The 24,081-nt window shown below is 40.6% G+C and overlaps 1 protein-coding gene and 1 long non-coding RNA gene across 2 annotated transcripts in view; one reads left to right on the forward strand and one right to left on the reverse strand.

Annotated features, from left to right (window-relative positions):
* Positions 1-23,515, reverse strand: part of SGPP1 (sphingosine-1-phosphate phosphatase 1) — a 31,081-nt gene extending 7,566 nt beyond the window's left edge. Inside the window, 2 exon segments of the mRNA NM_001077931.1 lie at positions 1,672-1,761; positions 22,683-23,515. Of these exon segments, the coding sequence (NP_001071399.1) occupies positions 1,672-1,761; positions 22,683-23,378 (786 nt within the window). The 5' untranslated portion in view covers positions 23,379-23,515.
* LOC104973205 (uncharacterized) lies at positions 1,758-18,820 on the forward strand. Its single transcript, XR_809427.4, has 2 exons — positions 1,758-16,967; positions 18,432-18,820. It is a non-coding gene; the product is annotated as an uncharacterized lncRNA (long non-coding RNA).
* Positions 23,516-24,081: the final 566 nt, after the last annotated feature.

Genomic DNA, 24,081 nt, shown 5'->3' on the forward strand with positions numbered 1-24,081 from the left:
GATTCTAATTCCTCTTTTACGATGATAATGAACCTAGGGATAATATTATCATTCTTAGTTCCTAATCTTTTGGTAGTTTTTCAGGTGCGATATTGTTAGTTGAGAGTGGAAGGGAATAACTTCAATGAGGCACAGAGATGGCAAACATTTTCTTGTGACTAATATTAGATTTGATATAGAAAGGTGATAATTGGTCTATTATAAAATTATTACAGACTAGTCAGAAAGATAAAATTATATGTCAATTCATAATTTGCATTAATATAAATAATTATAAAAAATAAAACACAAATAGTTTGCTTCCTAACATAGCATTTGGGACTTTCGTAAATTTACTAGTGAAGGGGCAGCTGCTGGAGGTAAGTAATCTGAGGAAGAAACAGAAATCCAATATTTTTCAGCTATGAAATGAGACATTTTTGAGTAGAAAATTCTAAAAGTGTTCATTTGTTAAGGACAAGAAAAATTTGATAGAACCCTTTATAAATTTTTGGATTCCATGAATTCGTCCCTCTCTCTCCATCTTTCTTCTGATTCTTTATAATATAATACATAATACCTTCACAGAGTGTTCTAAGAGACACCACACTATACATGAGGGTAGAATTATTTTTCTCATATTGCTTGTTGTCTAGTGGGGATGACAGATAAATAAAAAAGCAACTGCAATTCAGCATAAGTGCTATGCCAGAATTATGCTCAAGATGTTCTGGGAGAAAGGCCACCTAACCAGTCTTGAGAAAGAAAGATGGAGAAGGTAACAAGGCTTTAGGAGATAATCTTTTCTGGTGAGTCATGAACAATGGATTTGATAGTTAGGCAAAGAAAGTGAAAACAGCATTCCATGTGGAGGTTAAGGCATTCCTAACAATGTGAAGATAAAGAAACACCCTTCACATTTGAACAAACATAGGTCATTCAATATAGTATCATATTTGCGTTCTGAACGGTAAACTACAATAGGAGGCTGAACACTGAATGGAGCAGTGTCACACTTGAAGTGGAGCTACTAATTAAGACGCTGCTGCAGTACCCTAGTTAGAGATGGTGCGGGCCAGAATTAGGGAATGTCAATCAGATGAACAGGAAGGGAAGTGAGGAGGTATAGCTGAAAGATACAGCGTTCCTGCGCCACTGCTTTTGAAACTGAACTGCATTCTCAAAATAAAATATCTGATATAAGCCCTAAAATACTGTTGGGAAAGAAGAAAACTAGAGTTTAATATTAAAAAACAAGTGGCACCAGGAGAGTTTTAGTTCACCTAATTTCTGTTCACTAGGTTTTCACTTACAAGTAATGCTCCTTGGTGTCTGAATTTACATTGTCAGTTTTGACTCAGCAGTAGGAAAGGCATAGAAGAAAATGAATAAGAAGATAACAGTGAACCTGGACGGAGGGAGAAATGTTATCCTGAACAATACTTGGTTCTTGTGATTGCTGGGAACTGTTTCTATGAAATATATATATATTATATATATTAAATATATATATTATAACTACTTTAAAACTTTGCAAAACATCCTGTTGCTATTTTTGCAAGAAAAAAACATTTACAATAACTATATTTTCTCACTTAAGTTTCCAGTAAGTTTAAAAATGACTAAAAATTATAAAATTGCATGTTGATTTTAGAAAAAAACAAAGCAATATGAACACAACATTTTCCTTACCAGAATGGAGTGCATTCCCATGTAAATTCTACTTATGCAAACTAGAGAACACCAGCAGGGAATAAGAATCAGTCCATAGGTGAGAGGATACTGAAGGGGAAAAAAAAAAGTAAAATTAGTTAGATAAATCAGGTTAAATATAAACAAGCAGATAAAAACTCAAGGAGAACAAGAAGTATGGTGTTTACTTTCTGTTATATTTCCAGCACCTAAGCCTAAGCATGGCACATAGCGGACATTCAAGAAATACTTTTGCATGAATGAACAAATAAATCTAATGTTTCTACATCTTTATTGTGGGAACTGGCTCATTTTTGCTTCTACAGTAAAGACTCAATCACTGGCCTGCTACAGAAGAAAAACAAATAAAAGACATACTTTTACTATAACTACAAAATGAAAGTGGCTCTGGAAAAGCACCTGACTCTGGCCCAGCTTAGTGTCACTGCTTCCCTGCGGAGGAGGCATTATTTCCCTCTCACTTCCATCAGTGACTACTACTGTTTGCCATTTCCCCATCTTCTTCAATGTTCAACATCATGTAATTTGTTGTCCATTAATACTTTCAAATAGCAACTATAGTGCGAAAAATTTTGGTGGGATATTGGAAGCAGGAAGCCATAAAGAGGGAAAAAACTTAAAATGCAGATGACTTTTAGTATCACTTGGGCTTCCCTGAGAGCTCAGTTGGTAAAGAATCTGCCTGCAATGCAGGAGACCCCAGTTCAATTCCTGGGTCAGGAAGATCCATTGGAGAAGGGATAGGCTACCCACTCCAGTATTCTTGGGCTTCCCTTGTGGCTCAGTTGTTAAAGAATCTGGCCAGAATGCGGGACACCTGGGTTCGATCCCTGGGTTGGGAAGATCCCCTGGAGAAGGGAAAGGGGGATCTTTCCCACTCCAGTATTCTGGCCTGGAGAATTCTAGGGACTGTATAGTCCATTGGGTCACAAAGAGGTGGACACGACTGAGTGACCTTCGCTTTCACTTCAGTATCAGTGGCACGCCTCTAGTACTAACTAGAGGTGACTTTGAAGCTCCTAATACTAGAGGGAAAAAGGAAATGACTGATGGTTGGGCGTGTCTTAAGTTTGTAAATGAAGAAGAAGGGGCACATTTGAGACAGTTTGTGCCTGATTACTTCAAATCTCCCAATGAAACTGAAGCCAAGATGGTTCAATTCATTAAGTATTCAAAGTGGTTCAATAAAAAGTGAGGTTAAAAGAAAGGAATTAATTAATGCTGCAAGAGAAGTCAAGATTTAGTACATAGTTGTTTTGATTTGATTTCTCTAGGGGATTCTCAGGTGGTGCTAGTGATAAAGAACTTGCCTGCCAGTATAGGAGACATAAGAGATGCAGGTTCGATCCCTGGATTGGGAAGATCCCCTGGAGGAGGGCATGGCAACCCACTTCTGGTATTCTTGCCTGGAGAATCCCATGGATAGAGGAGTATGACAGGCTACAGTCCATAAGGTCACAAAGAGTCGGACACAACTGAAGCAACTTAGCTCACTCACACTGCATTTACTATGGCCCAAACATTTTTTCTTGAATGTCTAAATACCTTGATTTTGACAGCATCACACTCTCGTGCCCCTTTCACCATCTATTTTTTTCTGTGTTTTCCACACAAGAAAACATTCTTCATTGTTCCTTAAACATTAGTATAACTAAGGGTTCTGGCCTTGGTAGTTATTGGCAGTTTCACCTTTTCTTCTACTACTCAGCATGCTGAAGACCTATGTATGTCCTTGGATTAAGAACCATTTAGCCAGCCTCTGCACATATCTCCAACTTGAGATCCTTACAGAGTTAAACCCATTATACCTCAAACCCTGCTCATCATCCTACCAACTAGACTTGCTCCTCCTCTCATTTTCCCTATTTCATTTGGAAGCATCATAATCTAAATGAGAAGCATGAATTATCCTTGATTTCTTCCTTATCGCTCATATTCAACCAATAATGAAGTCTTACTGATTTTACTTTCTGAATATCTCTTGATTTGTCATCTCTTTATCCTACTTATATTATCCTTTTCAGATCCTCATAGATCCTTTTCTAGGCTCCAGGTATTCCTTCAGACGTTTTCCAATACGCATGAGGAACCTGGTTAATGATGCAGTCAGACAAGTAATCCTGTAAAGAGGGTAAGTGCCATGATAGAGGGAGTCTAAGGCACGGAACTTTAAAGTCTCCCAAACTAAGTATGATTCAAATTGTCTCAAAAGATGAGTAGGATTTAATCTTTACAGAAAAAAAGAGCACAGGGTAAAAATGATAGAGGACATTACAAACAGTAGGAGTGAATGAAGAACGGTTATGTCCAAGAAGTTGTAAGTAGTGAGGTTTTCTAGGAGCATAAGCTTAAATTCTTACTGAGGAAAGGCAACTTAATCATAAACATAAAATATGCAAATTATACAATATGTAAATATATAAATGATACTTTATATAGAATATACAAATTATATAGTTAAAAATAGTAAGTACTATGGAGAAATGAAAAGGGAACAGGTGCTAAAACAGTCCCCTGGAGTACGAAATGGCAACTCACTCCAGTATTCTTGCCTGGAAAATTCCATGGACAGAGGAGCCTGGTGGGCACTAGTCCACAGGATCACAGAGTCAGATACAACTGAGCAACTGAGTACGCACACACACGTGCACACGCACATACAGAGCTGAGCATGCACACGCATGCACACACACACATACAGAGCTGAGCACGCACACGCACGCGCATGCACACACACACACACACATACAGAGCTGAAACAGTAATGTTCATCAAATATTCCTTGTGCTCTTCTTGCAATTAGACTGGGGCCATGTGCCTGGTGTGACCAATGAACTGGGAAAAAAGGTGACGTGTGCCACTTTTAATCATACTATGAATGCTCTCTTTCCTACAGGTGTGATACTGGAGGCTGTATGCTGACGTGTATCACCAGATGGGCAAACTTCCCTCACCCCGGGTCTCTGAGGTTCTAAGTGGATCAGAGTTGTTTGCTAACCCATAATGGATACGAAGCACAGATGAGAAAGAAGCTTTTGTTGTTAAGGTGTTTTCAGGGTTAAATCATTAGTACAGCATAACCACACTTATAGTAAGTAAAACAGTAATAGGATAAGGATAAGTAATAGTATGGGAGTCTATGGGGGGGGCAGGTTAAAGTTTTAGAAGATAGCCATTGTAGGCTTTATATTGACAAACTAAGATTTGAGGCAAGACTGGATGGAAGTGAACTGATCAACCAGATATCTGAGGAAAGAATATACATGAGGAAGTGGAAGCAAGAAGAACAAAGTCTCTAATGAGGAAACATAACAAGCAAGGAGGCTTGTGTGGCCGGAACAGGTAGGAGGAGAGGTGAGAGAGGTCCTGGCAACCAGACCAAGAAGAGCCTGAGAGGCCTGTGTAAGAAATGTGACCTTGGGGAGCCACGCTGCAGGTTCCTGAGCAGAGCAGTGTCCTGAGACTGGACAATAAGGGAGCAAGGGTGGAAGCAGGAAGGCCAGTTAGGAAGCTGTTGCTATATTCTAGGTGAGAGACCATGACAGTGGCTTCAGTCTCTGGAGCAGGTACTCAGGTCTTGTTTTTTTTTCTTCACTAGCCAGGGAGGGTCAAAGAAGTAAAAACTACCACCACAACCACCATACAAGTCTCCTATGATTCTTTCTTCTTTCTCTTTTTTTACTTAGATCCCATAAGGAATTTAAAAATGTACAAAGTTATTAATGGGAATTCTCTGTACATGACAGATAGAAGAAAAATTAATTTATTGATTCTCAAAAGCTAGGACTGAAGGTAGGGGATAAGGAGCATTATTTAATGGGAACAATGAAACTGAATTTAACTTAACTCAATCCACATTTGAAGGAAATCAGTCCTCAATATTCATTGGAAGGACTGATACTGAAGCTGAGACTCCACTACTTTGGCCACCTAATGCGAAGAACTGACTCACTTGAAAAGACCCTGATACTGGTAATGACTGAAGGCGGGAGGAGAAGGGGACAACAAAGGACGAGATAGTTGGATGGTATGACCGACTCAATGGACATGAGTTTGAGTAAGCTCTGGGAGTTGGTGATGGACAGGGAAGCCTGGTGTACTGCAATCCATGGGGTCACAAAGAGTTGGACACGACTGAGTGACTGACCTGAACTGAACTGAACTGAATCCACATTTATTTAGGTTTACTATCTCCAAGGTATTTAAATGGAGTGAGGAATGCAATCAAGCTAGATGCAGAGGCATTTCTCCCATTCCAGTGTACCTTTCAGATCAGATCAGATCACATCAGTCGCTCAGTCGTGTCCGACTCTTTGCGATCCCATGAATCACAGCACACCAGGCCTCCCTGTCTATCACCAACTCCTGGAGTTCACTCAGACTCACGTCCATCGAGTCAGTGATGCCATCCAGCCATCTCATCCTCTGTCGTCCCCTTCTCCTCCTGCCCCCAATCCCTCCCAGCATCAGAGTCTTTTCCAATGAGTCAACTCTTCGCATGAGGTGGCCAAAGTACTGGAGTTTCAGCTTTAGCATCATTCCTTCCAAAGAACACCCAGGATTGATTTCCTTTAGAATGGACTGGTTGGATCTCCTTGCAGTCCAAGGGACTCTCAAGAGTCTTCTCCAACACCACAGTTCAAAAGCAACAATTCTTCGGTGCTCAGCCTTCTTCACAGTCCAACTCACATCCATACATGACCACAGGAAAAACCATAGCCTTGACTAGACGAACCTTTGTTGGCAAAGTAATGTCTCTGCTTTTGAATATGCTATCTAGGTTGGTCATAACTTTCCTTCCAAGGAGTAAGCGTCTTTTAATTTCATGGCTGCAGTCACCAACTGTAGTGATTTTGGAGCCCAAAAAAATAAAGTCTGACACTGTTTCCACATCTATTTCCCATGAAGTGGTGGGGCCAGATGCCATGATCTTCGTTTTCTGAATGTTGAGCTTTAAGCCAACTTTTTCACTCTCCTCTTTCACTTTCATCAAGAGGCTTTTTAGTTCCTCTTCACTTTCTGCCATAAGGGTAGTGTCATCTGCATATCTGAGGTCATTGATATTTCTCCCAGCAATCTTGATTCCAGCTTGTGTTTCTTCCAGTCCAGCGTTTCTCATGATGTACTCTGCATATAAGTTAAATAAACGGGGTGACAATATACAGCTTTGACGAACTCCTCTTCCTATTTGGAAGCAGTCTGTTGTTCCATGTCCAGTTCTAACTGTTGCTTCCTGACCTGCATACAAATTTCTCAAGAGGCAGATCAGGTGGTCTGGTATTCCCATCTCTTTCAGAATTTTCCACAGTTGATTGTGATCCACACAGTCAAAGGCTTTGGCATAGTCAATAAAGCAGAAATAGATGTTTTTCTGGAACTCTCTTGCTTTTTCTATGATCCAGCGGATGTTGGCAATTTGATCTCTGATTCCTCTGCCTTTTCTAAAACCAGCTTGATTACTTGGGAAAAGAACAAGTCACTTTTATTTTCATTGATCGGTTGATGTTTTTTTAGCCATTAGTCTCCATCTTCAGAATATTTTCCCTAGATTTCTTTTGTGGAAAGAAACATATTTGGGGGAAGACCTGATCCAGTTTTGATTACATGACTTTCACATTTATTCCCCAGAGAATAACAGAATTCAGTATAATTACAGTATCAAAGCAAAGAAGTACCTTATCAAGTAATCTTTTAACCAGATAAAAGAAATACCACATGTCTTAATGACAATAAAAACTAAACTAGATAAAACTAATACTCCTAAACTGGGATTGTGTTGGGGGAGGAAGATGATGCATAATAACCAATCCATCTGGCAGATTTATTTAATATTTAAGAATATCCAAATTAAAACTACCTTTTAATTTTATATTGAACTGTCTCTAAAATTAGGACTACTAACGCTGGGCTGGAAGAAGCACAAGATGGAATCAAGATTGCCAGGAGAAATGTCAGTAACCTCAGATATGCAGATGACACCACCCTTATGGCAGAAAGTGAAGAAGAACTAAAAAGCCTCTTGATGAAAGTGAAAGAGGAGAGTGAAAAAGTTGGCTTAAAGCTCAACATTCAGAAAACGAATATCATGGCATCCGGTCCCGTCACTTCATGGGAAATAGATGGGCAAACAGTGGACACAGTGTCAGACTTTTTTGGGGGGGCTCCAAAATCACTGCAGATGGTGATTGCAACCATGAAATTAAAAGACGCTTACTCCTTGGAAGGAAAGTTATGACCAACCTAGATAGCATATTCAAAAGCAGAGACATTACTTTGCCAACAAAGGTTCATCTAGTCAAGGCTATGGTTTTTCCTGTGGTCATGTATGGATGTGAGAGTTGGGCTGGGAAGAAAGCTGAGTGCTGAAGAATTGATGCTTTTGAACTGTGGTGTTGGAGAAGACTCTTGAGAGTCCCTTGGACTGCACAGAGATCCAGCCAGTCCATCCTAAAGAAGGTCAGTCCTGGGTGTTCATTAGAAGGACTGATTTTGAAGCTGAAACTCCAATACTTTGGCCACCTCATGCAAAGAGTTGACTCATTGGAAAAGACCCTGATGCTGGGAGGGATTGGGGGCAGGAGGAGAAGGGGACGAGGGAGGATGAGATGGCTGGATGGCATCACCGACTTGACGGACATGAGTTTGAGTGAACTCCGGGAGTTGGTGATGGACAGGGAGGCCTGGTGTGCTGTGATTCATGGGGTCGCAAAGAGTCGGACATGACCGAGTGACCAAACTGAACTGATTATTTTAGGGACTACTGTCCTCGATTAGACATAACTGGAAAGAAAACAGATTCATGTGGAATTATCCTTTCCTAAAAAATGACAGAATTTATTAGAAATATATAAAATATACATAGACTACTCCTTTTCAGGCATCTTTGTTAGTTCCCCGGTTAATTCACAACTCAGTATAAGTAAGCCCAATTCACAATCTATCCTCACTTCCTTATTTTCATCCAGTCCCAAGGATTTATATACAAGTTATACTTTCATGACTCAAATTTCCATCTCTAGCTGGGACATTTCTACTGAACCTCAGACTTCTGTATCCAACTGCTTATGTGATCAGTGTCTAAAAGGCATCTCCAATGTAAAAGGACTAAATCTGATATCCCCAATCCATCTCCACTTCTGACCAGCTGGTTATCTCCTTCCCGCTAAAAGACTTCCCCACAGTTTCAATCCTCAGGCCCAATACCTTGTTGTTAATCTTGGCTTCCCCATTCGTATCCATCATCAGTTCAGTTCAGTTCAGTCGCTCAGTCGTGTCCGACTCTGCGACCCCATCAATTGCAGCACACCAGGCCTCCCTTTCCATCACCAACTCCCGGAGTTCACTAAGTGTCAGTTATACCTTCAAAAATATATCTAGTTATTAATTATAATTCCCATGGTAACCACAAAGTATCAAAAAATATACACATAAAATAAGGGAATAAAAATGGTACACTGTAGAAAGAAAAAACTCAAATGCAAAAGAAAACAGCAATGTAGGAAATTATAAGCAAAAAGAGGCAAAAGACACATAAAAATAAATAGCAAAATACCAAAAGTTACTCCTTACAGGTAATTCCTTTACATAGAAATGGTATAAACTCTCCAATGAAAGGCAGAGATTGGTAGGATAGATAAGAAAACATTGCTCCAACTCTATGTGGCCTAAGAGACTCACTTTGGATCCAAAGACACAAATAGGTTGAAAGTGAACAAATGGAAAAACATTTCACACAAACAGTATCCAAAGGGAGAGCTAAGTGTCTCTACTAAAATCAGACGAGATAGACTTCAAGTCAAAAATTGTTACCAAAGACAAAAGGACAGACAATGTGCACTGATAAAAGGATCAACTCATTAAGAAGATTTAACAATTATAAACATACTTGCACCAAAGCCCCAAAACAACTGAAGCAAACACAGAATTGGAGAACTAGTTCTACAAGCCAGTCTCATCAGCACTGAAAACCTGCTTTTCCACATAGCCTTTTTCCTAACACTTGGCAGATAATCTAAAGAACAGCCCACAGCCTCTTGATCTTGATTCAGGATTATTGAAAGTTTAACATTTTTAATGTTGTGTAGTGTTTTGAAATGTGCAGGCCAGTCAGCACTATAAGAGAAGAATTTAATATTTTCCTTGCTCTGTGTAACATGGTTTCATTGGCTTTTGGTCTCAGATCAATGCTGTCTACTATGGTTTCTTTCTTTCTTTTTTTTTTTTTTAACTGGTTATCATCTCATGAATCCACAAATTCAGCCACTTTCCCAAGTTTTCCAAAACTTCATCAGACACTACAAATACTACTTTTGCACTTCCAGAGTGGCCTTACATACACATGGGTGAATTTCCTCTTCTCTTTTCTGGATGTACTATATTATTGATACATTAACATTGAACTCATGGCCAAAAGAACTGTAACTGATGCCTGAATGAATCTTATCTCACACATGTATATTTTCTTTGTAAAGTAGATCACAGGCTTCTTGTGTTTAGGGACATTAAACAGCACTTTATACCAGAATACCAGGTCACATTACCTGCCCTCCTGAGAAATCTGTATGCAGGTCAAGAAGTAATAGAACTAGACATGGAATGACAGACTGGTTATAAATTTGGAAAGGAGTACGTCAAGGCTGTATATTGTCACCCTATTTATTTAACTTATATCCAGAAGACATCATGTGAAATGCTGGGCTGGATGAAGCACAAGCTGGAATCAAGACTGCCAGGAGAAATATCAATAACTTCAGATGACACTAGCCTTATGGCAGAAAGCAAAGAAGAATTAAAGAGCCTCTTGATGAAACTGAAAAAGGAGAGTGAAAAAGGGAGCTTAAAACTCAACATTCAAAAAATGAAGACTATGGCCTCTGGTCCCATCACTTCCTGGCAAATAGATGGGGAAACAATGGAAACAGTGACAGACTTTATTTTCTTGGGCTCCAAAATCACTGCAGATGGTGATTGCAACCATGAAATTAAAAGACACTTGCTCCTTGGAAAAAAAGCTATGACCAACCTAGACAGCATATTAAAAAGCAGAGACATAACTTTGCCAACAAAGTTCCATCTAGTGAAAGCTAAGGTTTTTCCAGCAGTCATGTATGGATGTGAGAGTTGGACTATAAAGAAAGGTGAGTGCTCAAGAATTGATGCTTCTGAACTGTTGTGTTGGAGAAAACTCTTGAGAGTCCCTTGGACTGTAAGGAGATCAAACCGGTCAATCCTAAAGGAAATTAGTCCTGAATATTCATTGGAAGGACTGATGCTGAAGCTGAAGCTTCATTACTTTGGCCACCTGATGGGAAGAACTGACTCACTGGAAAAGACCCTGATGCTGGGAAAGATTGAAGGCAGGAGGAGAAGGGGACGACAGAGGATGAGATGGCTGGATGGCATCACCGACTCAATGGACATGAGTTTGAGTAAGCTTCGGGAGTTTGTGATGGGACAGGGAAGCCTGGCCTGCTGCAGTCCATGGGGTCGCAAAGAGCTGGACATGACTGAGCAACTGAACTGAAATAGCACTGTAGTTTGGGGACCATCCCCTGGTGGCTCAACTGGTAAAGAATCTGCCCGCAGTGCGGGAGACCTGGGTTCGATCCCTGGGATGGGAAGATCCCCTGGAGAAGGGAACAGCTATCCACTCCAGTATTCTAGCCTGGAGAATTCCATGCACAGGCTACAGTCCATGGAATAGCAAAGAGTGGGACACAACTGAGTGACGTTCACTTGACTTTAAATAGTAAAACCATCAACAAAAAGCATGAACACTTGAAAAACACTGCACTGAACAGAGCAAATAGGACCGTCCACAGTAAATAATGGTTGAAACAAGAAAGCAGATTGTTGCCTTGTTCATCCTTGCCTGGGAACATGTATGCCAGCTGACTCAAATTTTTCACATTCTGCAAGTCTGAATGTACTGATTCTTGGGTAACAAATTTTATTGCATGGGCTAAGTTTACAAACAATCCATGAATAATGAAGATCAACTATATGAAGAAATTAAATTACTCTTAAATAACCATAGGCCAAATAAGAAATCACAGGGAAATTATAAAATAGGGACAAACAGAAACTAAACACAGATAATACAAGTCATGTAATACAATGAAAGCAGCCCTCAGAGGGAAATGTACAGCAGTGGAGCCCTGCATTAAAACAAAAGAAACCATTCACAACTCTACAGTGAGGACTAGAAAAAGAAGAGCTAACTAAATGCAAAGTGAGCAACAGAGGGAAGTAATAAAATGATAAGAGTGGAAAAATACAAAATACAGGGTAGTAAAACAAGAGAATCGACAAAACTGAAAGTTGTTTCTTTAAAAAGAACAAGACTGACAAAACTACAGCCTGGCGGACAAAAAAAAAAAGAAGATGCAAATAACTAAAACCAGAAATCAAAGTGGAAACATTACTACCGATCTTACAGCAATAGAAAGGATTATAAGAGAAAACTATTAACAGTTAATATGCTAACAAATTAAGATAACCTAGATGAAATTCAAATTCCTAGAGAAACACAAATTACCAAAACTGACTCAAGAAGAAATATAATCTAAACAAGTAAAGAAACTGAATCAGCAATCAAAAACCTCCAAAGAAAAACCTAAGTTCAAACAGTTTTACTGGTGAATTCCACCAAACATTTATTTAAAAAAGATTCGGTGTCAATATTTCTCAAGTTCTTCCAAAAAACAGAAGCAGAGAGAATATTTCCTCATATGCTACGAGGCTTTTATTATTCTGATAGCAAAACCAGAAAACGACAGCACAAGAAAACTACAGACCACTAGCCCTTGTGAATACTAAAGCAAAAATCTTCTACAAAGTATTAGCAAACAAAATCTAACAGCACATTAAAAGTATTACACACCATGATCAAATGGTTATTTACCTCAGAAATACAAGGGTGGTTCAACAAAAAGATTAAGTGTCATACACATTAACAGAAGGAAGTAAAAACAAAGCAAAATAAACACATGATCATCTCAATGGATATAGAAAAAGCATTTGACAAAATCAACACTCCCTCACAATGAAAGATCTCAAAAACTAGGAACAGAGGAAATTTCCTAAACATGATACAGGGCACTTACGAAAAATCCACAGATACTATTACGTTCAATGGCTGAAAGGTCCCACCCAGCTTGCCTGCCCAGATTAGGAACAAGATAAGGATGTTTACCTCTCACCAATGCTATCTAACATTGTATTGTAGGTTCTAACCAGAGCAGTTAGGCAAGGAAAAGAAATTTTAAAATATCTAAATTAGGAAGAAGTAAAACTATCTCTACAATTTGGGAGACCCGGGTTCAATTCCTGCGTCGGGAAGATCCTCTGGAGAAGGAAATGGCAACCCACTCCAGTACTCTTGCCTGGAAAATCCAGTTGCCGGAAGAACGTGGTTTGCTACAGTCCATGGGGTCACAAAGAGTCGGACACGACTGAGCGACTTCACTTCAAAACTATCTCTATTCACAAAGACAGGACCTTAGAAACAGAAAATCCTAAAGAATCCAAAAAAACTACTGGAGTTGAGAAATGAATTCAACAAAGTTGCAAGGTACAACAAGATCAATGCACAAAAAAGAGTTTTATTTCTACACATCAGTGTAAGCAGTCTGAAAGGAAAGTAAGAAAACAATTCAACTTATAATACACCCAAAAGAATAAAATAGCTACAACACTTTACTGAAAGAAATGAACAACCCTTATCTTTGACACAGGCTACATTTATGCATTAAGATATATTCTGTATACATTCTCTATATACATATATACTACAAATACTTATATGTACTTAAAATAATAGTATTTATTTTCACTATTGTCTAGTGTCTACATATGATAAGGCAGTCAGTAAATACTTGCTGAATGAAGTAAACATAAGGCTTTAGCCACTTACAGTATCTCATTCAAGATAACCTGGGGTCAAAAGCCATGGTATCACTCGGTTCTGTCCCCAGACCTGGGCTATGTCAAACATTATTTCTAATAAGAGCATCTCTGGAATTCACCATGATAAACCGAAATCTGAAAATCCTATTGAGTAAACTCAGGTTTACTGGTTCCAAATAGGAAAAGGAGTACGTCAAGGTTGTATATTGTCACCCTGCTTACTTAACTAATATACAGAGTATATCATATGAAATAGCAGGCTGGATGAAGCACAAGCTGGAATCAAGACTGCTGAGAGAAATATCAATAACCTCAGATACGCAGATGACACCAGCCTTATGGCAGAAAGCGAAGAAGAACTAAAGAGCCTCTTGATGAAACTGAAAGAGGAGAGTGAAAAAGGGAGCTTAAAACTCAACATTCAAAAAATGAAGATTATGGCATCTGGTCCCATCAACCATGGCAAACAGATGGGGAAACAGTGACAGAATTTATTTTCTTGGGCTCCAAAATCACTGTAGATGGTGACTGCAGCCATGAAATTAAAAGACACTTCTTACTTGGAAGAAAAGCTATGACCAACCTAGACAGCATGTTAAAAAGCAGAGACATTACTTTGCCAACAAAAGTCCATCTAGTCAAAGCTATGGTTTTTCCAGTAGTCATGTATGGATGCCCCACTCCAGTACTCTTGCCTGGAAAATCCCATGGACAGAGGAGCCTGGGGCTGCAGTCCATGGGGTTGCTAAGAGTCAGACATGACTGAGCAACTTCACTTTCACTTTTCACTTTCATGCACTGGAGAAGGAAATGGCAACCCATTCCAGTGTTCTTGCCTGGAGAATCCTAGGGACGGGGGAGCCTGGTGGGCTGCCGTCTATGGGGTCGCACAGAGTCGGACACGACTGAAGCGACTTAGCAGCAGCAGCAGCAGCATGTATGGATATGAGAGTTGGACTATAAAGAAAGCTGAGCACTGAAGAATTGATGCTTTTGAACTGTGGTGTTGGAGAAGACTCTTGACAGTCCCCTGGACTGCAAGGAGATCAAACCAGTCCATCCAAAAGGAAATCAGTCCTGAATATTCATTGGAAGGACTGATGCTGAAAATGAAGCTCCAATAGTTTGGCCACCTTATGCGAAGAACTGACTCATTGGAAAAGACCCTGATGCTGGGAAAGATTGAAGGCAGGAGGAGAAGAGGATGACAGAGAATGAGATGGTTGGATGGCATCACCAACTCACTGGACATGAGTTTGAGCAAGTTTCGGGAGTTGGTGACGGATGGACAGGGAAGCCTGGCCTGCTGCAGTCCATGGGCTCGCAAAGAGACATGACTGAGTAACTTAACTAACAAAACTCAGGAAAAGGAATTTCCAATACTTGTTTTAGAACAAATATTATTAGGTAAGGATTCTGAAGCTTAAGCTTTTAAAAGTAATATATACTTTTTCATACAAAGCAATTCAAGTTGCATAGAAATATAAAATCCTCTTCATTCAATACCACATTATAAACTATATTTTCTATACTAAAAAGAAAAACAAATAATCAAAAAAGTAATTAAATTAGCATGTTTTCCTTCATGGTACTTTCCATTGGTAGACTAATGAAGGTAATCTTCCCTGGTATCTCAGCAAGTAAAGAATACCGCCTGCAATGCAGGAGATCCCGCTTCCATCTCTGGGTCAGAAGTTCCCCTGGAGAAAGGATAGGCCAGCCACTCCAGTGTTCTTGGGCTTCCCTTGTGGCTCGGCTGTTAAAGAATCCACCTGCAGTGTGGGAGACCTGGGTTAGACCCCTGGGTTGGGAAGATCCGCTGGATGAGGGCATGGCAACCTACTTCAGTATTCTTGCCTGGAGAATCCCCATGGACAGGGAAGTCTGGCAGATTACAGTCCACAGGATCACAAAGAGTCGGACATGCCTGAGCAACTAAGCACACACCACAGCATAAAAAGTGAACTCGAATGTCCATGAGCAGATGAAAAGACACATACAACAGCAGTATATTCATCCATTGGCCTTCATGCATGCGTGCTCAGTTAAGACGTGTCTTAACTCTTTGTGACCCCATGGACTGCAGCCCGCCAGGCTCCTCTGTCCACGGAGTTTTCCAGGCAAGTATACTGGACTGGGCTGCTATTTCCTCCTCCAGGGGATCTTCCTGACCAAGGGATTAAACTCACTTCTCCTTTGTCTCCTACACTGGCAGGTGGATTCTTTACCACTGGCATATTACTCAGCAATAAAAATGAAGTACCGATACATGCTACAAAATGGATGAATCTTAATACATTACGCCATGTGAAAAAAGCTATTCACAACAGACTACATACTATTTATACAAGATGACAACAGTAGGCAAATCTATGGAGTAGATTAGTGATTGTCTAGAGGTGCCGAGAGATTGGGGGGAAATAGGGAGCAATGACTATGGGGATGGGGTTTCTTTGGGGGATGAAGAAAATGTTCCAAAGTTGACTGTGGTGATGGTTGCACAATACTATGAATATACTGAAAGCCACTGACTTGTATATTTTAAATGGGTGAATTGTATGGTACATGAATTACATCTCAGTAAGCTGTTGTGTTGGAGAAGACTCTTGAGGGTGAGTCCGTTGGACTGCAAGGAGATCCAACCAGTCCATTCTGAAGGAGATCAGTCCCGGGTGTTCATTGGAAGGACTGATGTTGAAGCTGAAACTCCAATACTTTGGCCACCTCATGCGAAGAGCTGACTCATTTGAAAAGATCCTGATGCTGGGAAAGATTGAGAGCAGGAGGAGAAGGGGACAACAGAGGATGAGATGGTTGGATGGCATCACTGACTCAACGGACATGAGTTTGGGTGGACTCTGGGAGTTGGCGATGGACAGGGAGGCCTGGCGTGCTGCGGTTCATGGGGTCGCAGAGTCGGACACGACTGAGCGACTGAACTGAACTGAACTGAAGCTGTTGTATTTTATATACATTAAAAAAAAAAAAAACCACAAAACAGTAGAGGTAAAAAGATATCTGTTTCTGCCCATAAACAATTAACTGTTGTAGGAAAAGCTGTTGCACTAAAAACAACCAAAAACCTAGACAAATTATATGAAAGAACTGTTTTCAGATATTGGAAACAAATAGTACAGGACTGTGATTCATAAGAAAAGGGAAAACAAATGCAAAGAGCCCTCTGATTGCCCTGGCTTGTTGCTAGAGGGAGTTTCCAGGCTGTTGCATGAGAAGAGGAAGCAAAACAAAGTCCAACAGTCTTACTGAGCTACGGAGGGAGAAACAGAAGTTCCCAGGGACCGAAGCAGCAATAATTTTCAAGAGCGTACTGGAAACAGGACTCTGCATGGAGCAAGAACTCCGTGGAGGTGAGGGGGGTCTCTGCAAATGGCCGGCTGTGAACCACCTTGTGCACACAGGGGACAAAAGTCCACCAGGCTGGGGGAAAGCTACTGGAAAGTAGTAGACGACCATGCAATTCCCAGAGCTTACACAGGCCTGCAACCGCTTTCCCATCAGGCAGAGAGATGAGGGAACTGGGTAGTCTTCAGAAGGTTATCACTGTAAGTCAGTCAGGCTATCTTAGCTCTAGACTATGGTTATTCCTGATTCACTCCAGTGAGCCTATAAGGAGTAAACTGACAAGTAATTAATTGTACACTAGACCAAAGATCCAATAGGAACTTTCAGATATAAAAGTATACAGTATCTAAAATCATACCGCATTCTACATGATGTTTACCAGAAAATTAGACACTGCAGAAAACCAGTGAATCGGAAGTCATAGCAATAGAAATTATCCAAAATGAAGCAGAGAGCAAAAGCACTGCAGTCATCATCATCGTCATCATCAAAGCACTAGTGATCTACAGTGACCAGTGTTTAACAAATCTAACATATGCGAGACAAGTTCCAGAAGGGGAGGATGTTAGGGAAGAGGGGAGGAAAAACTGTTTCTAGAAATAATCCTGGAACACTATACAAAAATAATACCAATGTACTCTGAGTATTATAACATAGATGTAAAATGTATGACAACAATACAAAGGAGGGAAAAGGGGAAAATAAAGCATGCTATTGCTGTACCTGAACTGGTATAACATTATTTGAAGGTAGAGCAAGGACTTGGAAAAAAAAAAACAAAAGAAAACCAAAGAGGTATAGTTTTTAAAAATTAGTAAAATACCAACAATCTAGTAGGAAAAGAATAGAGAATGTCTTTGAATTGGCAGTAATGGAATAGTCAAGTTCTGAATAAATTATGCTGTTAACATACTGGGACATCACGCACATGTGCAAAAATCAGATTGCTCTCTCAACGGAAAATGCTAATTCAGAGATACAGTATAACACAGCAGCATGGGGTCACTTCAGAGGCAGACTGCCTGAATCTGAAATCCAGGCTCTGTTAGGTACCTGTAGAGTCATTTTGGGCAAGTTACTTAACTTCCTCTGCCTCAGTTTCTTCTGCAAACCAGTGACAATACTCATGGGATTTTCTGGGGATTGAAAGTCACGTAAGGCATTTAAAACAATCACAAGCACAAAATTAGTATTCATTAACTGCTGGGTAAAAGAAGAGGAAAACCTTCACAATATATTTCTAAGTGAAAAAAGCTAGGTCCAGAACAGTATAGTATGTTGCCATCTGTAGGAAGAACAAACTATATAAATATACCACTACCAAAGTAAAGATTATCTCCAGAGGATTAAATCAGAAATTTCTAACGATGAATCCTTCTGGAAAAGAGCCTCCTAGCTGTGACAACAAAAAGAAAAACTGTATGTGCTCAGTAGCTTAAAGTCGTGTCCAACTTTCTGCGACCCCATAGACTGTGTAAGTCCATCAGGCTCCTCGGTCCACGGAATTCTCCAGGCAAGAATACGGAACTGGGTTGCCAGGCCTGCCTCCGGGGGATCTTCCGACACAGGGATCGAATCCAAGTCTTCTGTGTCGCAACCCAAGTCTCCTGCATCGCAGATGAATTCTTTACTGCTGAGCCACGGGGGAAGCCCTACTCTTCTCTTCACATTTGTTATGTAAACATTGGATTTTCAACAATCTATTATCCATTCAAATAAATAAATTTAAAATTGAGATTTATTAATAAGCATGTATAAAATCAGAAAAATGTGCATTTCAAACAAGTATCGGCTAGGTAAAAAGAAATAAAGTAGCAAGCCAATTTCATTTTTTAATAAACTGTATTTCTTCCCAGAATTACTATCATGATCAGTTCCCTGTGGCTCCTAAAGCCTTTTCTGGTCTTTGTCATTTGTGACCTACTTTTCTAACTCTTCTAACTCTTACTTCTTTGCCTTTTATCATTTCATGATCTCATAAATAGTTTCCTTTATTATCTACAATAAATGATATTATGATAAATATCTTATGTTTTTTCCCCAAAGCCTTCATTATGCTTAATTTTTAAAATTCATATTAGGAAAATAGAAAAAAGGAAGGGTAATTAAATCAGCATTTAGTTTCAGTCAACAACTTATGTTTAAAAGAAATATTTGTGACTATTGTACATGTATGTCAAGGCATATCAAAGCTGTATTGCCCTTTTGTATTGTAAGGACACATATCTATTTCAAAAATTTTATTACTGCAAAGTCAATTTAAAATTGACAAAGCATGATGTGAAGAGTTTTCTCTGTAAGCTCTGGAGTCTGTTTATAAGTTTACAGTCAGCCTGTGACTCACTAGCTATATAACTTTGAGTAAGTTATTCTTCCCCTATCTCAGTTTCATAATTTGTAAGCTTGTATTACCAGTAAGACCGAACACTGGCATGTTTTAAGAGCAGACTATATAAGGTAATAAACATTTCAAACAATATCTGACCCATAGTAAGGCCTTAATAAATATTAATAAAGATAATAATATAACTTATTTTAATAATAATTTTAAAAGTAGTGAAAGCATATGGACTAGTTGGGAATGGGTTAGGCTATAAAGCATGTGATGTCACTAATTTTTTAAAAATGAAATTCATCTAAAAATGGTTTAATGTTATTAAGTCAAGTATAAAATTTGAACTTATTATATGCCATATTATTTAAAAATTAAGACTTTTTATTTCTGGAAAGAACATGCAGAAATAAATATAAAAGGAGTGCTTTACTTTTTATATTATTCTTCAAAAGACTATGTTTTTAAGATCTAATGTTCCTTATTTCTTACTTTTTCTCAATTCAGCTACAAAAAACTCCAACAAATATGATCAAGCTATTTAATACCTGGAGAAATGCCATAACACTTTTTATCCTGCATTACTGGAAAAAATTCTTCCAGCATATCAAATAATTGTTTGGAGCCATACTGTTTCAATTTACCTTTTTGTATTATTAACATACCTTTAAAAGAACTGCAAAAGAACAGCAATGTTGGAGAAATATAAAATATAGCCTAAAGATCAAATATACTAATTTTACTGGATGGGACTTAAGAACGTACATTTTTTTCCCTCCAAAATATTTAGGGAATTTCAATAAAACACAATACCCCTTACTTATCTAATGGATCAGAATCTCTGGGGGTAAAGTATAGAACTGCAGTTGATGCAAGCCCCTAATAATTTTTCTGGCTTACTGTTATTTTAAGAACACATGAATAATCAAACATGAAGGTTTCATTTGAAAGGTTTCATGTAAGTGAACCATGACCAGATTTCAAGCAGCAACAGGAAGTGGCATGAAGGGAGGAGTAAAGCAGATGTCCTACCAAAGGGAGATAACTCAAGTGTCCAGAGAAGTTTCAGCATCCTAGGCATTTACAGACAAACACACCTGTCCTGAACAAGCAGCAGGAGCACAAGCAGACGGCAGCGATTGTGAGCCAAAACTGCTATTACTTAGAATGACACTAGGCTTTCACTGTTTAATTCCTATCCCACTTCGCCATACATACATTTTTTCATTACTCACTCTGGAAATAAAAGCCTCCTAAGTACTACAATACTAATTGGCAGAGAAGAGGACCAAAACACCTTAAAGCAAAGCAAGGTACTTTTGTTTTCAATTCATAACAAGGTTTTAAAACAAAAAAAGTAAAAAATGTAAAAGGTCGTTTAGATTTTTTGTACTGAATTATTACAAGCATTTATAAATACAGAACTTTCATGTAAGGGAGTCTTTTTTCCAAAACAACTAATCAAAGGCAAATAATTACTCAAATTTTGGAAGTTTATTCAAACCTGTAATGGACATGTAAAAGAATAAACAACTTTTACAAGATTAATTCTACTGTAACTGGTCAGTTTCAACATCTGTAAAGTGACAGTTTGAGACCAGGAGACGTTTGAAGTCCTGACTAGCTCTAATTCTAAAACTGTATGATATATAAAGCCCTCAAACTTTGAATTAAATATACTAGGTTGTTGAAAAACTATACTGTAAGCATACTCTGGTAATTCAAATAACCCTAAAGTGTTAAAATACTGATAGATGCATCCTGTGGTACTGTTTTCAGACTTCCTGTTAGCATGTGCTCTCAATGAATGAAGAGAAAAAAAACTACTTTCTCTTACTTGGACTGCTAAAAATTAATTGCTTGCAACATAGCTACTCAATGAGGAGTTTAAAAAGGCTCTATCATTACGGAATCCTGAAAATCTCATAAAAATAAGAGAAACATCATTAGCTAGCCAGTAAATATCATAACTCAATGACAATCTTAAACTCTGAAGTATTTAGATGAAGTGCATTTGAGACATTTACCTATTATGCAAAACAAGCAGCATTACTTTACAATCTGAACATTACTGTGTAACTCCTTAGGTTGCATAGGGAAAAAGAAAAAACATTCATGGCGCTCTTCCCTCATAATTCTGCCATTCTTACTACACACATTACACATTTTCCACGGTCTGTAAGCGATGCACTGCCCAGAAGTGTCTATGAGGACAAGGGTTTATCTATACTGAAATTAGGTCTGAGATAGGTAACTTTACCGTAACAGAGTTTACACAGGATGTGTATTTCTCAGAAGATAATTTTGTGCTGTAATGGGGGGAAAAGAAATCAAGAAGTCTGATTCCTTAGATTCTTCATAGTTATTAACTTCATTCTTAAATTAAGGGACTGGTCTGCAGAACGAACAAAGCTCCTTACAACTTAAAAGACAGGTAACACAACATTGTAAACCAACTGAACTTCAATAAGAATTTTAAAGTGACCAGATAAAACAGATATCAGTCTAAAAACAAATTTTGCTTCTATATAAAAAAGATCTAACTTTTAAATCTGCATTTACAGACCACGAAAAACCGAAAAATGGGAGGCCAGAAGTAGTACGCAAAATATAAAAGTTTTCCTGTTTAAAAACTCACTCATCCCTGGCTGTCAGGCTGTCATATTTACCATTTTTACAAGCCCGCTGGTCTGACCAAGATTCCTACTTTTAAGACCAACTAAAACCAAGCATTTGCAAAGCTAATTCAACATACTGTAGCTCAACAACTGACAGTACAGATCAGTGATCCAAAAGCTAATTAAACTGTCTCTATCAGCAAATTAGCAACCACACCCCTTAAAAAGAGCACTCAGGCGGTGCTCCATTAACTTCCACTAAGGGTGGCTTTCGTTTAAAATTCATTACTTCATTGCCTGAATGACCATGTTTATTTTACAAACACTGTCACCAGAAAAAGTCAATGACTTTACCTACGCCTGAAACAGAAATCAGTCTGGGGAAAGGCACCGTATAAAACGGGTGAATCTTAGTCACCCAACGATTAATTATAAGCACGGTATACTTAATCATAATGATAGTCTGTGCATCATAAGAATTAAAAACCTTTTATCAACTCAACTAAAGCCCGATGATAATGTATTACTCCACGAACGGTATTTCCTTTAGGTTCCAAGAAAAGCATTACTATTAAAATAGAGTTTGATGACTAAGTCTTAGGTTTTCCCTACCGTTTCATTATTATTATTTAAGGTGGAAAGGGCCTGTTTAGCGGGTACCGTGAAAACCTGTGGAAAGAGAAGTCTGGGAAGGGAATAGCCAAAATCAAACGACTGCGGAGAGCAATGAGGGCTCGGAGGCTGTGCGGGGCGAGGACAGGGACCCTTACCTGCCAGCGGCCATAGGTGAGGAGGATCATGGAGATGGGGATGGCGGTACCAGACATGGCATGGGTGGAGGGCATGCTGTACTCAGAGTTGTAGAAAACCTCCAACTTGACCACGGGTGGCGAGGCGGGCCGCGGCCAGCGGATGATGTCCTTGGTGCACTGGCCCAGGTACATGACCAGCACCCAGATGACCACGAGCCTCCGGCCCACCAAGGCGTCCAGGTTCCAGATCCAGAAGGGGAAGAACAGTATGTAAAAGAGTTCATTGCCCAGCTCCGTGCCGAAGCAGAACAGGTAGTGGAGAGGCCAGTTACTCACGTGGGCCAACTGGCCCTCCTCGTCCGTCAGCGAGTTGCGGCGCAGAAGCCCCGCGCACCGCGGCGAGGCTGGGCCCACCTCGGTCGCCCGCCCGTTCCGCACGCCGTTGGGGGCGCCGCCGTCGCCCAGCTTGGCCGGGCACTGATTGCGGTCGCTCCCGGGCGGCGGAGGGCCTCCGGACGGCCCCGGCTGCCGCTCTCTGCGCCGGGATTCTCCGGTGAGGTGCGCCTCCGCTTTCTCATCCTCCCTCGGGTCGGCGGCGGCCGCGGCTGTGCAGCTCGCCAGCGCTTCCACCCCGCACAGCTGCTGGAAACGGGCCACTTTCTGCGGGTCCTGCAAACTGCTCATCAGCTGGGCCAGCCACTGCCCCACCGACATGATAACGGAACCGCGCGGCCCGCGGGGCGAAGGACGGCGGCGCGAGGGTGGGCCGGCCCCCGGCGCAGTCCGGATCCGTCTCGGCGCGCCTACAGCAGCGGCAACTGCAAGGCGAGCGGCACCTCCCGCCACCAGCTGGGTTCTGCCGGGTGACGGCGCCACAGGCCGCAGCGGCTGCCGCGCGCCCCCGCCCCGCTAGCCCCTCCCTCGCCGCGCGCGCTCCGCCACCGCCCCGGCCTCCACGCGCCGGCGCGCGCCCCGCCGGGCCCCGCCCCCACGGCCTCTCGAGAAGGGGGCCCGGCGGCGCGGGTCAGCCTCGAGCGCACCCGGGTGGCGTGAGGGCGCTTAGGCTCTGCAGAGCGGCGGCCTGGAGGTTCTCCTTATTAATACCCACCAGGCGTCGCGGCGCTTGGCGGGCCGGACTTTGCGCGCCCCTCTTCAACTTCAGCCCTCGCTCCCTGCTGGCTGGGGTTGCCGGCTTCTCTCGGTCCGGCGTTGACTGGGAAAGGCCACGATCCTGGTGCCAGGTTCGGCGGTGCCAGTGGCCAAGCATCCGGACGTCCTGCTGGCACAGAATCAAATGGTGATTGGTGAATGAAAGCGAAGTAACTGCCACGCACTCAAGGAATTACAAGTAATTACGGAGCTGTCCTTAAAGCCACGTGCCAGTTGACTGGTGGTGACGAGAGTAAAGATATAGATC

Source organism: Bos taurus, chromosome 10, assembly GCF_002263795.3.
Source record: "Bos taurus isolate L1 Dominette 01449 registration number 42190680 breed Hereford chromosome 10, ARS-UCD2.0, whole genome shotgun sequence".
Taxonomy (NCBI): Eukaryota; Metazoa; Chordata; class Mammalia; order Artiodactyla; family Bovidae; genus Bos; species Bos taurus.